The following is a 16524-nucleotide window of genomic DNA, read 5'->3' on the forward strand; positions in this document are numbered from 1 at the left end:
CTAACTTTCTTTCCCAGCTGAGGACACTATCCATCTAAAGCATTTGTAACTGCCCACTTTCTTGATCCGCTTCAACCGTCCATTCCGAAAGTTGACAGGGTGTGAGTGTTTGGGTTTCTCGAAACTACCGTAATGCATGGCACACCAATATCAGAGTACAAGACCCGGGGATCTTGAAACCTTTCGCACATGCTCATGTTAGCACAGGTCAAAGTCCAAAGCTAGCTATCACCATGTGTCGTTGCCTTGATGATAGGGGCAGAGTAGTTTTTGAAAGACGAGACATTGACGGTTAGTATTTCCCCGGAATTCATAATCTTAACCGAAAATCAGGCTTCAAAAATAACAAAACTGTTCATAAATGGCCGATCGAGCATTTATTTTTTTTCGTAAATTTTCATTTTTGTTCGTAATTTACGAGCGACAGCGAGAGCACAGCCAATGAATATAGTCCTCTCCCTTACCAAAAAGATAGCGCTATTTATAGTAGATATAGCGCTATTTTTGTAGGTTCTTAGGAGTTTTTGGTAGATCTCAAGAGGTGTTAAATAGGTGTCAGTTTACTTGTGGGTCTTCAGGAATAAGTCTTGTTATGCACCTCCTTAGTACCTAATAACACCTATCTTACACCTACTTCTGTATTAGATCAACTGTAGGTGACAAATAGATTTGTGTAGGTAAAGCACACCTACATAGACCAATCATGACCTATCATGCACCTAAAGGAAAATTGAGGCGCCCTCACAGGCGAACAAACGTAAAAGCCGTGGTTGAACTTTAACCCTTTCACCACCATGGTTTGTCCCAAATCCATTGTTTTCTATGGTAAAGTTGGACCTGTATACAGGGAAACTGGGGGTGAAAGGGTTAAACCCTATTTGAATAAAGAATTCTCCTACAGGGGTACACCCAATTGATCATTGCTTAGGGGATTTCCCGGCCTTTCTTATGATAAACGTTTGCCGGCTGCAGGCTGGTGAATATTTATGTGACCTTTGCGCTTGTTTTGGTTCCATATTGCACCGAGTTTTCAACCCAAATGTTAAAATTGGCCGATCTGAGTGATAGCACGGAGGTTGGACATCGCTTTGCTGACATTTTTTGTGGTAGCAGCAGTGAGTCATTTTATGATTTTACCAAGTCCCGACATCGAGGATGACATATACATGTACTCTCAGTCTCCGGTTCGACTATGTGATCGCCATGAATCGACTGACAATAAAGTTGACGAAGACAGTGCAGCAATGATCAACCCGGAAATAACGCTAACATCGATTCAAGACCAACATCGTATGCTTCAACAACTTCAAGTTGCGGTAATTCTGACGACGATTCGGGTGAGTGGAGTCATGAATTTGAAACGAGAGATGGTTTGACGATAAGAACATTGATGTTTGGTCATGGCGGGAAGTTCGTAATCGGAGAATGACGGTACCTGTTGTAATATTGAACTACATCGTTACCCGAAGCCATGGAGGTACAATGAGTTGGATGTGAGAATAAAACGATACGCGAACTAACTGAACAGCATGGAGGCGAAGCAAAATGATTCTAAGTCAAAATGGCCTGAGAACATCTTGAGAACCCGGAACATTTTTGATTGAACATTTTCAAGTTTGTTTCGGACTAGTAACACCAAGATGGGTCTGGTTGATATGCATGTATGTTTTTCAAATATTTTAGCTTGAATTTCTGGCCAACTTGATCCAGTGCCTGCCTTCAGTGCTACCATGCCTAGAGACATGTTAATTAATTTTGTTGACAGTGACAGAGTAATACATAAAAGAGGTGATCCTGCAATTGACAAGCTTTGGAAAATTCGTCGAATTCGTGGAACATGATCACCGGTATAATCTTAGAAAATTCTGAGCGATGTTTGTCTGTGGATGTAACCATGGTCAAGTTCAAGGGACGATATTATTCCACAGAAACAAGCCAAGCATGTAAGTTAACTGGAGTCTAAGCACAAGCACATAAAAAAAATAAATTTCTTGTAAAATTTTCGAACCAAAGATTGCTAAAATTCTCAATTCATAAATTGTAATGTTACTTGATCAAATGTACATTTCCGTGCTTTTCAAATGTAGTTAGTGTGGTCACATACATAGGTCTATCATAGGTCACTAATAGGTGCTAGTTGTATTTTAGTAGGTGTGTTGCAGATTTATGTAGGCATGTTAGTATGTCTGTCGTAGGTCTGTACTAGGTACAAGGTAGGTGTTTCAGTAGGTGACTAGTAGATTTCTGTAGGTATCATGTATTTTGAAATCCTTTTTTTCCAGGTGAGGCAAGTGGTAGGTGTGCAGTAGATTTTCCTAGATATTTAAATGACTTAATTTGCATCTCATAAATATTTCGCTGAAATTACTACTTATCGCCTATGATAGACCTCTTGTTAGCTTGTAGTTTTGTAACAGGTGTAGGTAGATTTCAAGTAGATATTCATTGTTTCAGTTGGAAATAAAGCTCTGTACACAAAACTTTCACCTCTTTGTCACCTATTTGTCACCTCTGTAAAATAGCGCTATCACCTACTAAAAATAGCGCTATGTTTTTAGTAAGGGTGCTTATGGCATTTTTGGCTGGTGATACCCTTAGAGTTTAAGACAATTCATTCTAGTTGATCAAAACACAAAGGAGCAAATTGTCTTTAAAACTGTCATTAGCATTATGAATTATATATATTGCTGAAAAATGTGATACAATACATTGAAAGTGGCACTCCCACTTGGTAACATTTTTAAAACACATTTTTTTAATGCCGACGGTCGATATAAAGACGTGGCGACTGCACGCGGATCATGAGATATCGATAAAAACATGACATTTCCCGAGCGTATTTTTCACATCCCGAAGTTTTACGATCGTTTCTGATTATGACCCGAAATCCCCCGAAGGTTTGTTGTGCTGATTGACGATATTCTAGGGAGTCCATAATAAGTTTGACCGACACAATTAATTTACCTCCACTGCGAAGACTTTATATACAGCATTATGCCTTTACCTCAGGTAAGTTTTTTTAAAACTTCTCCTTAGTTTTTGTCTTTTTCATTATTCTCAATCAGTTGTATTATATTTTAACCAATACCACATAAATATCAGTTTTTACGTGTAAATATTAGCCGCTTCTGATGACTACATTTTGTCGTCTGCCACACTGTTACGCGTGGTTCGCCGCGTGGTATGCGTCTATGCATACCACGTGGCAGCTGCTATGTATCAACCGCGCGTAACTGTGCTAGTCACCTATGCAAATTCTGGTGAAATCAGCAAAAATAATTTTCGTTTTTTCGCCAAGTCAGTAAGACTCAGCTTTCTCCCACGGGGCATGACCAATCACCGACACGAGTGATAGGTACTGTGGCGTACAGCAGCGTCAGCATAGACTCATTCTCCATAGCTTAGCTGACAATGGCCCCAGTGCCGAACGTTTGATGTTCGGAAGCTGGGTCGGCCACCGGAATTCAAACTTTTACTTTTTTGAGGACATGTTTTTATCGATATCTCGCGATCCGCGTGCAGTCACCACTCTGTAGTAATTCCAGTACTCGCTCTGCCAGTTACGATCGCTGACAGTGGCACTTCTTTCTTACAGTGGTTTGCTTTGACGCATTGGCATTATGTGAACTAAATTGAGGTGTTGCCAACATTGTCAGCTGTAATTATCAGCTGATCAGTAATTCTAGTCCATCATGGAGAAATCAACTCAGCCAAAGTTGAAACATTGTCCTGCAAGAGGTCAGACATAGCAAAAAAACTTCACCTGAAAGCAAGTGATATGACTCGGACAGTGGGACAGTGTGTGGACATATGTGGTGGTATTGTTTTGACTACGTCTGACCTCCTGCTAGACAAAGTTTCAACTTTGGCAGAGTTGAATCCTCTATAGATGATCGACTCAAATATTACCTCTTTGTTGATAATTGCACCTGACAGTGTTGGCAACACGTCTAATTCCAATGCATCGACGTAAACCACTGTATCTATGCATAGCAGGTAGACCTGCTATGGATATAGCAAGTACAAATGACTAAAACATGTAAAAGAGCTGAAATCATAATTCATCTTATTGCACTCCATTGGCAAATAAGCAGTGTGACTGCAGTGTTGTGGCTCGAACTCTTGCCTGGAAATTTGGGCCGTCCGACCCAAATGCCCAGGCAAAATCTCGAGCTACAGCATGTCTAATTCATGGAACAGAAAAGTCGACCCACCATTGCCTATGGATAATTACTTTCTGCAACTGGCGTTTACCCTTCTGTATACAACGTCAATGCATCCCTGAAAGTGTTAGCTGTATATTGCAAATATTTTCTTGACTAACATGTGATGTCCCCATGGCTCACCTTTCGTCTTCTGAGAAGCTCAGAGGGTCGTAGTTGCTACAGACGCCAAGATCGTCTGTCGTCGTCATTTTTTCCGCCATCTTGATACCGGAAGAAACTTTGACCTCGTACGAGATTACATATAATTGAACAGAAAACTTAACATCACAGTACTGAAAATGGTCAATTTTATTCCGGTAACATTAAGTCAGATTCGCCATTAAACAAATATAAAATACCTGAAATCATTAAAATCATCATGAAATGGAAAAACACGACATATACGGAATCAAGTGCAGTGCCGTTTAATTCCTTGCCGATCTTATCTCCACGCATGTGCAGACGACCCTACTTGGTTGGTCATGACTTCAGTTGGTGATACCTGTACCTGGATACCATGCGCGGTCCCTCGGTGGAGGGACCGTCTACCGTGTAGATCCCGTTATAGCTTGGAGTATCATATAGGCCGGATACGTACAAGTCTTTCATAGCCCGACGTCAAAAGTAAATTTTTGGCCTGACAATCGGAATGTCTGACTTTCGATCGGAAAGTTTGTAGCCTGTCATCTTTAGCTCACGTTTAGGCCTAGTAGGCTGCGTTCACAAATAAGGGGTGGGGCGCTGGAGGATGCGCGATTGAAATCTTTTTTTCAGATCCTCGCCTCAATACCCTCAAATATTTTCAAGGCCCCCCCCCCCCGTCTATATGATCAAATTTTTTCAAGATCACCCAATTATCATATAGCCGCATATTTATTAGGGATACACGCAAAGAAAAAATAAACATGTATTGGACAGTTCTGATCGCACATGTTCAATACTAAGCTTACTTGTTATTAGCAGTTTGTAGAGACATATTCCTAAGGCAAGTTCTTAAACTGATTATTTTTAAAAGCTTTGGTGGATTGTTTAGATTTATCACACAGTCAAAGCTAGTCTGGCAGAGACCCTGGTATTCGCGTTCTTCCCTGTCAAGCAGTTGGAACACGCGCGCGCCCTTCAGAGACGCGACGCGAATCCCAGGAACAATATGACGACGATCATGAAAAGTATGCAAATCTGGAATTCCTGGCTATAGAAAATGCTACTTATAAAAAATTCACAAAATTTACAATACTGGAAGGTTAAAATATTCCATCAAAATAAACGTTTTAATCTCTGAAATTCTTGGTGCAATAATGGCAAGTTCGGTAACTTTAAAATGATTTCATTTAGTCACATTTTTTTCATTTAAATTAGAGTCTTTACTATGCAAAGTTTTACTTTGAAGACTTGCTGGTGCGCTCGTTGTTGACTTTGTCAAAGTTAGTCCGGTGATAATCTGGTGACAGCGTCCACAGATTAGTAATTTACCCTTGCTTACTTTGGCAAATTAGGCACTCAAACTCATCAGATAATAGACTAAAATTACCATCTTGGTTGCTTTGGCGAATTAGGCAATCAAACTGGTCAGATAATAGATGCAGCATGCTGATAAAACGTGTACGCAAGATTGTCAAGGGCAGTGCAAGACCAAAACACCAATGTTTGGTAGAATAAACCTTTATTAGCAATACAACAAAACACCTACCCACCCCTGGGGACGGACACATAGGCTATCCCCTATGGTTTGAGTGGAGGGAACGCAATGATATGATGGAAATGCCGGCCTTCTCCAAACTTTGAAAAAAATCAGGGCGACAGACTTTTGAATGCTAACTCTCGTATAACAATGACGTTGAAGACATTTGTATTCGAGCTCGGCAACATTTTTTGATTTGAGAACTCTCATCATGGCGGATTCACTCAAACAGTGAGTATTCAACAACTTTTTCCTATGTCCTGTAGCACTTGAGCAAAAATAAGCGAGTCCACAGGCCTTTGGCGAATCAATGAATGCGTTTTTCACCAAGCTGAAAGGTTGAAAGATGCGTCCGTCACTTTGGGACGGGCTAGATAAATGCAGTCAAACCCAGCTGGGCATAGAAATTTGCCATTGAAATGTTCTGGAGACGACCGACCGTGCGGTGGAACTTTGCAACAAAGTTTCCATATCTGAACTGACGTACTTGAATGACTGGCACAGGAAACGATGGCCAATAAAACACATTGTCGTTGCATTTTGATAATAATGTATCAATCTAAATGACCCGGAAATTATGCCTCCTCCCAACAGCTACAGAAGGACCATGGTCTATTTTTAGCCCTGCTACAGTATGTCTCAGTGCTGAAAAGGCCATATTGTTGTCATGTTGTCATGACGACTTTTAAAATTTGCATACAACTGTGAGAGTGAAACGGGTTGTTTATAGGTCACAAAACTTTTGAGTCCCACTGTCGTCCATTACACCTGTTTCCTTGGGCATTAAAGGTGTGCAAGTATACACATCAAAAGACAAGAAAATTCACTTCATGGGCAGAACCTTGTAAAATAGCCCTTTCTTGTCTGGTTAACGAAAAAAGATACCCCTGATCTAAAATATGCATGGGCTACCAGCCAGTGTCACCGGGCTACCAACTTCAGAATATGGTTGCCCAAGTGGACTACCAGGGAAAAAAATTAATTTCGAGCCCTGGGCAATATTAAACATGAAACATTTAACTTGTAATATTTCCCCCTTGTCTTGGCCTGCTGGGTTTTAAAAAAATGTTGAAAGGTATACAGGGATCATGTTCAAATGTAGCCATTGCTCCCATGGAAAGGGGGGATCCAGCTAATCATCAGAATCATAGAGTTTATTGGGTCACGCCAGGTCACACAAAAAATAATGCACCACTACATGGCCATAATTTTACTTTAGTTAAACAATCAGAAATATATCATTTGTCTTCATTATTCTTCCTGGAATGAGGCAAAGAAATCAAAATAAATTATTATAAAATGAACATTATTATACGTCGTTAATTATAAATCCATAAAATAAATAAGTACCAGTGAATTATGTTTTAAATAAAACAAAAAAAAAAACTGTGCGCTACTGTTACTGCTTGTGATAAATATAATGGTACGTTGGGTGATAAGGAGGATTGGGTTCGGATACTAGTAGAATTAATTTCAGGACATAAAATTAATTTGAAGGCATAAACTTAATTCGATAAATGCATAATAACTTAAATATACTTATTTGGGATGACTGTATGAAACACAATTAAAAATGCTTGAAAAATTATTTCTGGTCTATGTAAAATTAATTCTAACACACTAAAATTAAAACTAAAATGAGTGTGATTTTTTTTGGTGTGCTAACCAGAAAAACCCTTATTATCAATTTTTACATCAATCAATAGTTCTTTAATAGGAATTAGGGAAAAAGTAACACTTTCAAGCCCAGAATAGTTACCATGGCAACTCAAAACATTAAAATAAGTCTGGTTTTTGTGTTCTCTGACCCGAACACCCCCTCTAGATAATTTTCATATCAATCAAAGTAACTTTTCATTGGATATTAGAAAAACTGAAATTTTCAACCCCTAAAATGGTTACCATGGAAACATGGGGCAGTGAAATCGATATCATATTTGGTCTTTTCGACCCAACATACCCTTATGGTGAAATTTTCACGGAAATTGAACCTATTATTATTCACGTTATTATTTCTATATAATACTTATATTATATTATATTATATTATATTATATTATATTATATTATATTATATTATATTATATCAATTATTATTATTATCATAGTCAATGTGCTGTTCTTCCAGAGCATGACTGATTTCATTCCAATTTGGGAAAAGGACCTATGATATACAGCTGCACGTCAACATGTTTCACGATACAATCAAATATGTATATTCGTGGTGGCAATTTTGTTTTAATTTTTGTTGGTTCAGTCATTTCTAACAATCATACCTTTGAGAAGTGAGTTGAGGTGTCAGTCTGCATCGTATTGCTTTCAGTATTACTAAAGCCTACTCACAAATTGTGGGATGTGAGCACCTCTGGAGCACCAGTTTAGCAGTGTTGTGATGTTCTAGGTCTTGATTCTGGTTCTATCCGTGTCGCAAGACATACACGCCAGTTGTTTCTCGATAAGACCTAATATGACCATTTGCCGGTCATTGTGTCTCTCTGTCCAGAGCCGTAACTCAGAAATTCAATAAAAAATTGGCACTATCATGACTGTATAGATGCACGTCAACAGGTTTTTTTGTGATATGATACGCGGCCACTTTGTTTAATTTTTGCCATTTAGGCTTGAGACATATTACTCAGACATAAGCAGCAATAATTGTAGCCTTGGTTGGCCGTGGGCTTGGGCTTCTGTCGTGCGGCTCGTTGGGGCAAGGCGCTAGCCCTGCGTACAGGTCTGTGTGTTCCCGGTGTTAAACGGCGGCCGTACAACGCCGGGTTCCGGAACACACATACCTAGTACCTGTACGCAGACTAGCAAGGCGCGAGCCGCACGACAGAATACCAAGCCTCACGGCCAACCAAGGCTACAATTATTGCAGCTACTCAGACATATACATACTCAGACCAATTTCCCCCCAATTTCATTAAAACTTACCAAAGACGACGTCCATGACGTACAGCGTTACAAATAGGCCTATATGTGCTTATCGGTCACACATTATAATTGGTACATTTTTAGTACAATTCAGTTACATCTATAAATCAAATCACATGTTGCAGGGTGGGGACTATGTGTCACACAAATGACTTGTTCATCTGTGTTATAGTTACACCGACGCAGTTTGCCAGCCGGTTGATGATATTGTTACGGGAACAGAAAAATCTTCAAAATAATTACATAATGATGTTACAACACAAATTTCAGTAGAAACAACGCTTGTTCCCAATGTAATTTGCAACTGGCATACTACTTCTGAAGGCGTGAAATGCAACAGACGAAGCAATCAAAATCAAACGGGGCAAAGATACAAAATAAAGGATATATTTAACAACAATACGAGTTGTTAATTCCGTTCTATTGCTAGGAAGCTTTTAGGTATCGATAAAAACTGGTTGAAACCCTTCTCCTGCCACTCCACCCCAATTTTCAAGTCCCCCCCTAAATTGCTTTGATCCCACTCCAATTTATTTCTGAACGCAGCCGAAAACTGGGAAAGGGACGAGAAGGCAATTGACTAACAGATTTAATATCTTGTCGAAAGAGCAATTGCTGCTGATTTCACCCTCTACAACAAACTTTCATGTCCGCAAACCCATGTGAAACTTTCCTCAACATAGTGCAGAGAAATATGCCCCCCTGCAAAGTTTTACTAGTGACGTTACGGCTATTCTTGGCTAGAGATATCCACTTTTACCGGGTAAAACGTACATCGGCCTAAATGTGCTTCAAATAGACGTCACAAACAATCACATTTGTTACAGCCTAAGGTTGCGTTCACAAATAACGGTTAGGGGGTCTGGAGGAATCGTGATTGAAATCATTTGTTTTCAGATCCCCCCTCAGTAGGTGTATTTTTTTGGATTTATCAGTCTAAGTCGACTTGAGTAATACAAGTCTGGCCAGGTCAGTGGCTCCTGCTGAAGGCACGCAAGATGACCATCATGAGAGAGTATGCAAATTGTGAATTCCTGGCTACATTTTGCCAAATTATGAAGAACTGAGCACAGTAGTATCTTTTTTTAAAGTACGAGACATATGACTTAGATGCTGCTCAAGGTTGAATAAAATATTTCAAATGATAAACGTTTTAATCTCTAAAGGTTTGGGTATAATAATGGCAAATTTGATAGAAAATAATTCCATTCAGTCACACATTTTTCTTTTAAATTAGTGTCTTTAGACTTTACTGTTCAAAATTTTACTTAAAAGTTTTACTTAAAGTATTACTTTACGATGAGAACGTGAAATTTAGAAATCAAGCATGGTGAACCCATCTTTTTTTCTTTAATATTTGATTATTCTCATATGCAAGAATTCAAAACTTCCCGATAATTTTCAAGTTTCCTGGTGTTCCATATCATGTGTTGCTCTCTGGTCTTATCATATGTACAAGTATATTTCACTGTTATGAGCATAATTTGACTCAAAACTCTTCTTCAACTACATCAGAGCTATCTCTGCCACTGCTGATATGCAGTTACAGTGACACCGCAGTAGCAAGGCAGAAGCTTATTAACTTTGATAATTTTGACAATATTTTTGTTAATACAGCTGTGTTCTTGTTCTACTCCCCACAGCACGTTGGAATGTCCGGTATTGCCGACACAACCTGTGTGTGTACTGTGCATTTGTATCACTGACAAATGACGTTCAGTCTGGACTCTAATTTAATGATCACCCAATACACATTTATATAAACAGGGTTTGTCGACGTCGACAATTGAATATTGTGTGTTTCAGCATACTGTTGGTAGACAGCAAGAAACTGTAGTCGATATATTCATAGAAATATTGAAAAACTATCAACAGTTGCTGCTTCTGCCCCGTTACTAGGATAACTTGTTTGGTTTTTGAGAAAAATCACACATGTTTAGATTTGTTCGAGATACAGTGAATTGCTTTGAAGCATTGGCATTAGACGAACTAGACATATTGTCTAAATTGGGGTGTTGCCATCACTGTCAGGTGCAATTAACAGCTAAGCGGTAACATGAGTTGATCATAAAAAAATTAACTCTGCAAAAGTTGAGTGAAAAGTAATGAAATTTGACAAAATGGCTCTAGATTTTATTTAATTATTACTAACATTAGAACAATAGGATGAAATTGAAATGTTATTCATTCTTCATTGAATGACCTGACAAAACTTGGGATTGGAAAAGGTACACGTAAAACGGAACCAAAAAATTTTCGGGTCCCCTTTTTTATTTTTTATTATTGTATTTAAACTTTATTTATTAATCTCGATAACTCCATAGGTTACGAAAACCTCTTTTCATGGAGGTCGAGACTCAAAAAGACTTAAAAACACAAATACAATCAAACATTAAAAGAGAAAAAGTACAAATCACGCAAGAAATGATACAGGGCGTGAGAAAACAGCATTAACAAGTTTCGATGTACATAATTATGACAAGCCTTTTAAAAATCATTTACATCTTCCAGCTCCCTAAGAAAACAAGTCATTGACAATGACATAGTCCCCACTTGTAACAGGCGTACTAGTCTTGATGGGGCAGGGAAATGTGGTCACTAAGAAGTATCACTGGAGTGTATATGTTGAGATCTATGGGCACATAGGTCTATGTCATTTTTCCCAATTTGAAACACATGAGGCATGTCTAAGTTATGGTTCTAAATCGGGAAAAAAGATCAGACCTCTAGCTGTATTGGCCAGCCGAGAAATACATATGCGCATAATAAATGAGGTACAAGATGTGATATCTTAAGGTCTAATATCCTATCAAAATTGAAGGGTATAGAACTTGTGGTTACTGAGTTATGCATATATATAATCAAGGTCAAAGGTCATCGAGGTCACATGACATTTTGTCAAAAAATTTCTATCCTATAGTTATCCCTATATGCCAAAAATCAGACATCCAGCTCTATTGGCTTGCTCAAAATTAGATATGTGCATAATTAATGAGGTACAGTATGTGGCGTCATAAGGTCTCCCATCATACCATATATGAAGGGTGTAGCACTTGTGGTTACTGAGTTATGGACAAATATGTATATTTGAGGTCAAAGGTCACTGAGGTCACATGACATTTTATCAAAATGTCTGAGACATCTGCGTGAACGGATGGACGAACGGATGGACGAACGGACGGACATGACCCAATCTATAAGCCCAGACTAAAAACTGTGTCTCTGCATCCTTTTTGCAATATGAATACGATGAGAAACTAAATTTTTATTTTTCTTGGCCTTATACATGGGAGTCTATGGAGAACTGACTTATACACATGGGAGTCTATGGAGAACTGCCTTATACAAGGGAGTCTATGGAGAACTGCATTATACATTGAAGTCTATGGAGAACTGCCTTATACATGGGAGTCTATGGAGGTGTAAACTAAAAAGTCCTCTAACACGGCCAAATTTGATCACATTGTGAAACAAATCGACGTGCATCTGTATGGGGTAGGGTACTATCCTTGTCCAAAGTTTGAAAGAAATCGACCAGGGCATGTCTGAGATATCTGCGTGAATGGACGGACTGACGCACGGACGGACGCACAGACATGACCAAACCTATATAAGTCCCCGCGGACTTCGTCCGTGGGGACTAAAGAGGTAAATTATTAAATTCATTTGCACCTGTTACTTGAAACGACTTTCTGAAAAAACTCTGTTCTGGCTCTTGGAATGTCTAAAAGATGCTTATTTGCAGATCGTAAGTTTCTCGAAGGACGGTATTCGTTGAAAAGTTCATTATATTGCTTGGTACGAGCTTTTTCTTAGCTTTAAAAACTAGGACCAGCCTGTTTAATTGAATTTTAAAAGCGAGTGGTAACCATCGTAATCTATGATAAAGATCCTTGGTTGGCACACTGGAATCAGTATCAAGAATAATACGAATTGCACGTCTTTGTAGACACTCGAGAATCTGTAAATTAGTATTTGATGTTGAACCCAAAACAATAGAGCAGTAACAAAGGTAAGGTAAATAAACTACAATAGAATATCTTCCTTGAATGTAGAGTCAAGAATCGCTTGACTCTTGATAAAAGGTATAATTTGGGCTTAACTGTAGATTCAATCGAACGGATATGGTCAGACCAATCCAGTGTATTATCATGACACCAAGTAGTTTTTCGCTCTTAGCACAGTCTAAATTTATATATTACAGAAACAGACAGAGACTGCGCATTCAAGTGAAAACGTTTGTGCGCAGATACTATTAACATAGACTTTGATTTGTTTGCATTTATACATAATCTATTGTTCAAGCACCAGTCACGCATAATCGGAAGATCTGTGTCAAGTGCCGTCGTAATTTTTGCAATATTATTACCAGTAACATAAATTGTGGTATCATCAGCAAATGATGTTGATTTTGAGTTTTTCAAATACAGTGGCAAATAATTGACGTAGGTAATGTATAGTAGAGGGCCGAGAATCGATCCCTGTGGAACCCCAACCTCCAAATTTGTGATATTAGAACAGCGACTTTGAAATTTTACAAATTGTTTTCGTGAAGTCAAATAGGATTTAAAAAGTGACAGTGCATGATCTGTGCATCCATAAAGCTTAAGTTTTGAAAGTAAAACATTATGATTGACAAGATCGAATGCCTTACTTAAATCTAACGGGACAGTACCAATCACATTTCCTTGATCAATCATTCTCGCGAGCCAGAGCAATAATTTCCGCTCCGCTGACCTACGCAAAAATCAGGTCTCTTAACGGGTACCGCTGAGCTGTTGCCGTAAAGAGGCGCATGGTTTACGACGATGTGATCAATGTCAAGTGACCAACTGCTTTAATACCAAAGTAGTCCCCAGTTTCACAGGAAAGGCCTGCTCGGAAACCCGATTGGTTATTGAGAAAAAGGTTGTTATATTCCATGTAAGAATTAGAACTATTGTGAATCTGACGTTCAAAGATTTTAGAAAGAACAGGCAGAATACTAATTGGTCTGTAGTTACTTAATATATCCTTTGACCCTTTCTTATGAATAGATGTAACTCTTGCTACTGTCCACACAGACGGGAAGTATGCTTTTGAAATACAGCAATTGAGGACATTTGTGAGTGAAGGTGCAATTACACCTGTTTATATGGGCAGTGCAAAACTTTAAGTCCCCACCCCACCTCCACTACCCCAAAAGTTTTCGAATCCCCTCCTGAATTCCTCCAGCCCCCCCCCCCCCAGCGTTTTTTGTGAACGCAGCCTAAATGAACGACACCAGGACCACGAACTCTGACTGCAGCACTAGCATATTTCCGAAAGAATCCCAATCACGCTTGCCAAAGAATTTAACATATTATATGCACGAGGTACTTGACGGATGGATCTCTTCAGTAGTTGACTAGATAAATCGGTTTTGTTTAAGAAACGGTGTTGACAGTAGATCGTTACATCGATGATGTGTGTCTTGCCAATCATCTTGTTATTTACAAAACGTACTTTCAATGGTATATGATGTAAAAAGTTAAGTGGCCGACAAAATTGCCCCCAGCTGTTTGGAATACTTGATAGCTATCTGTAACTGGAACGGAATGTTTAGACTGTCTTGCGGGTCAGACACAGAGTGACCGAGGAGCATTGTACACTAGCACTCCGCTGGTTTTGTGTAGACGTTACAGAGCAGTCAGCTCTCTCATCAAAGGCGAGTCAATGCCCACGTAGTTGATGCAGGGGTGATGTAATTGATAGTTAAATTTTGGAAACATTCACTCTCTGCTGAGCTGCAAGATGGCTGCGATGATGACCGCCTTCCTGCTTCTTGCTATCGGTACCGTTGCTTTGGGGTCCACTGATGAAAACAAGGGATCAAAGATCCCGACAATTGAAGTGAAAGAAGTCGTAGACCAGGGGATCGCTGATTTTTCAGGAATTGTTCCGAAAGTTTTGAAGACCAACTGCGATTTGGCGTGTGTGGAAAACCAGATGAAACAAGTCCTTCACAGTGGGTTAGTTGACGACCTATACTCGTATGAAACTATGCATGAAAACGGCAGTGTTACTTTAACGAAGGTCAATGTTCGCATTTCAACCACCGAGTACCCTAGCAAAGAACCGAACGAAGCTTCTCGACAAAAACGTGAAGTTTATGGCTTTGATACTCGATTCGTATTGACCAATCAAGAGTATTTGTCGCAACCTCCATTCAACTCCGTGGTAAAACTGTCTACAGGGTGCACAGGAACTTTAATAGGACAGAAGTATGTTTTGACTGCTGCACAGTGCGTTCATGATGGAGTTACTTATGTGAAAGGCGCAAAGAATTTACGTATTGGTTTCCGCCGTGAACGCGAAAGTGAGGGTCCACCAGTTAAAGAAGACGATAGTTTTTATTGGATTCGAGGGACGGAGATAAACGTAGCGCAGGGGTGGAAGAAACGACAGGGATTAAATGTAGAAGCTGGGTACGACTACGCTGTTATTCGCTTAAAGCGACCCCACGACAAAGATTTCATGGACATCGGTGTCAGCAACCCTGACCTTATCTACCCCGGTCAACGCTTGCATTTTTCGGCGTACGATGACGACAATTCGACGGACTTGCTTTACCGTTTCTGTCCAATAAGCGATGACAACAAAGACATGGTGTACCACTTCTGCGATTCCAAGCCCAGCGGCATCGGAGCTGGAGTGTATGTAAGAGAATGGGGTTCCGAATTCAGAGAATTCAAGCGGAAAATAATTGGAGTTTTCAATGGTCATATGTGGGTAGATGATGGCGAAGGAACGGGAGAATATAACGTAGCGGTTTTAATCACGCCACTGAAATACGCGCAGATTTGTTTCTGGTTAGAAGGTGATTTTTCAAGCTGCAATGGTCATATCTGAACGTAAAGATGTTCAGCATCACTGGTATCAGCCATTTTGATGCATGTAACATAGTCAAAAATTTAACATCATTGTCAAGTATCGTAGGGATTTAATTGAAAGTTCCATGCTCGTTCTATAAGCTCTCCTCAAGTATGAACAGTTTCCTTGACCTTAAAATTCAACTGCCAATCATTGGATGCAACTTTATATTCTTTCTATACTGAACGTTTTTAAATTCCTGTTAATGATTAACTGTTTAGTGTAATATGATGATGAGGTTAGACTTGTGATAAAAGTTAGTATTTTCCGATTTTTTATATGTCATATATTAACACTGGCTGATCTAGTGAGAGTCAATATCCTGATGTCGGATATGCTCTCTTTTTGCATACTTAGTTAAACGTCCGCTCTGTTCGTCTCTTCCATAGTGGTGTCGAGCTTTATATGGGCGATGACATTATATGCTATTAAATGTTCCATTTAAAATCTGCAAAGTTCTCGTGTCAGTCTGTTAATTTGAAGAAAGCACTGAAGTATGTACCTTCCGAATGACAGTGTGTCACATCCTTTATAGAAAGTTGCAGCGGATCTGAACGAACCAATTAAGTTCAATCTTATGTATTTTATTGGTTGGCTCCAGAAGGACAGTCTTTGTGAAGAAGCTGTTATCGAAATTCAAGTCGCATACTTGAATAATAGTTCTTTGGTGTCTAAAGAGGAACCAGCTTTCCATGAGAAAAGATGATTGTGTACCTTTCCGATTGACTTGGGTGGATTTGTTTTGTCTGGCGTTGTACAGCTGCATTTTCACCTGACCACGTTTGCACGTTTTCAATTGCTTCAAAGACCAAA

The 16524-nt window shown here is 39.2% G+C and overlaps 2 protein-coding genes across 4 annotated transcripts in view; one reads left to right on the forward strand and one right to left on the reverse strand.

The window, feature by feature from the left end:
- LOC139141701 (mitogen-activated protein kinase kinase kinase 4-like) overlaps nt 1-4467 on the reverse strand; it is a 112478-nt gene extending 108011 nt beyond the window's left edge. For 2 of the 3 annotated variants that reach the window (XM_070711298.1, XM_070711301.1), the window contains exon 1: nt 4347-4467. In XM_070711298.1, coding sequence (XP_070567399.1) covers nt 4347-4426 — 80 coding nt within the window. In that variant the 5' untranslated portion in view covers nt 4427-4467. Of the gene's footprint in view, nt 1-4214 lie in introns of all 3 variants that reach the window. The other variant, XM_070711300.1, reaches the window with a different exon arrangement.
- A 9675-nt stretch (nt 4468-14142) lies between these two features.
- On the forward strand, nt 14143-16166 carry LOC139141699 (serine protease 23-like). Its single transcript, XM_070711297.1, has one exon. It carries the CDS (start codon nt 14593-14595, stop codon nt 15688-15690), a length of 1098 nt encoding a protein of 365 aa, XP_070567398.1. The 5' UTR covers nt 14143-14592; the 3' UTR covers nt 15691-16166.
- The last annotated feature ends 358 nt before the right edge of the window (nt 16167-16524 follow it).

This window comes from Ptychodera flava, chromosome 10, assembly GCF_041260155.1.
Source record: "Ptychodera flava strain L36383 chromosome 10, AS_Pfla_20210202, whole genome shotgun sequence".
Classification (NCBI taxonomy): domain Eukaryota; kingdom Metazoa; phylum Hemichordata; class Enteropneusta; family Ptychoderidae; genus Ptychodera; species Ptychodera flava.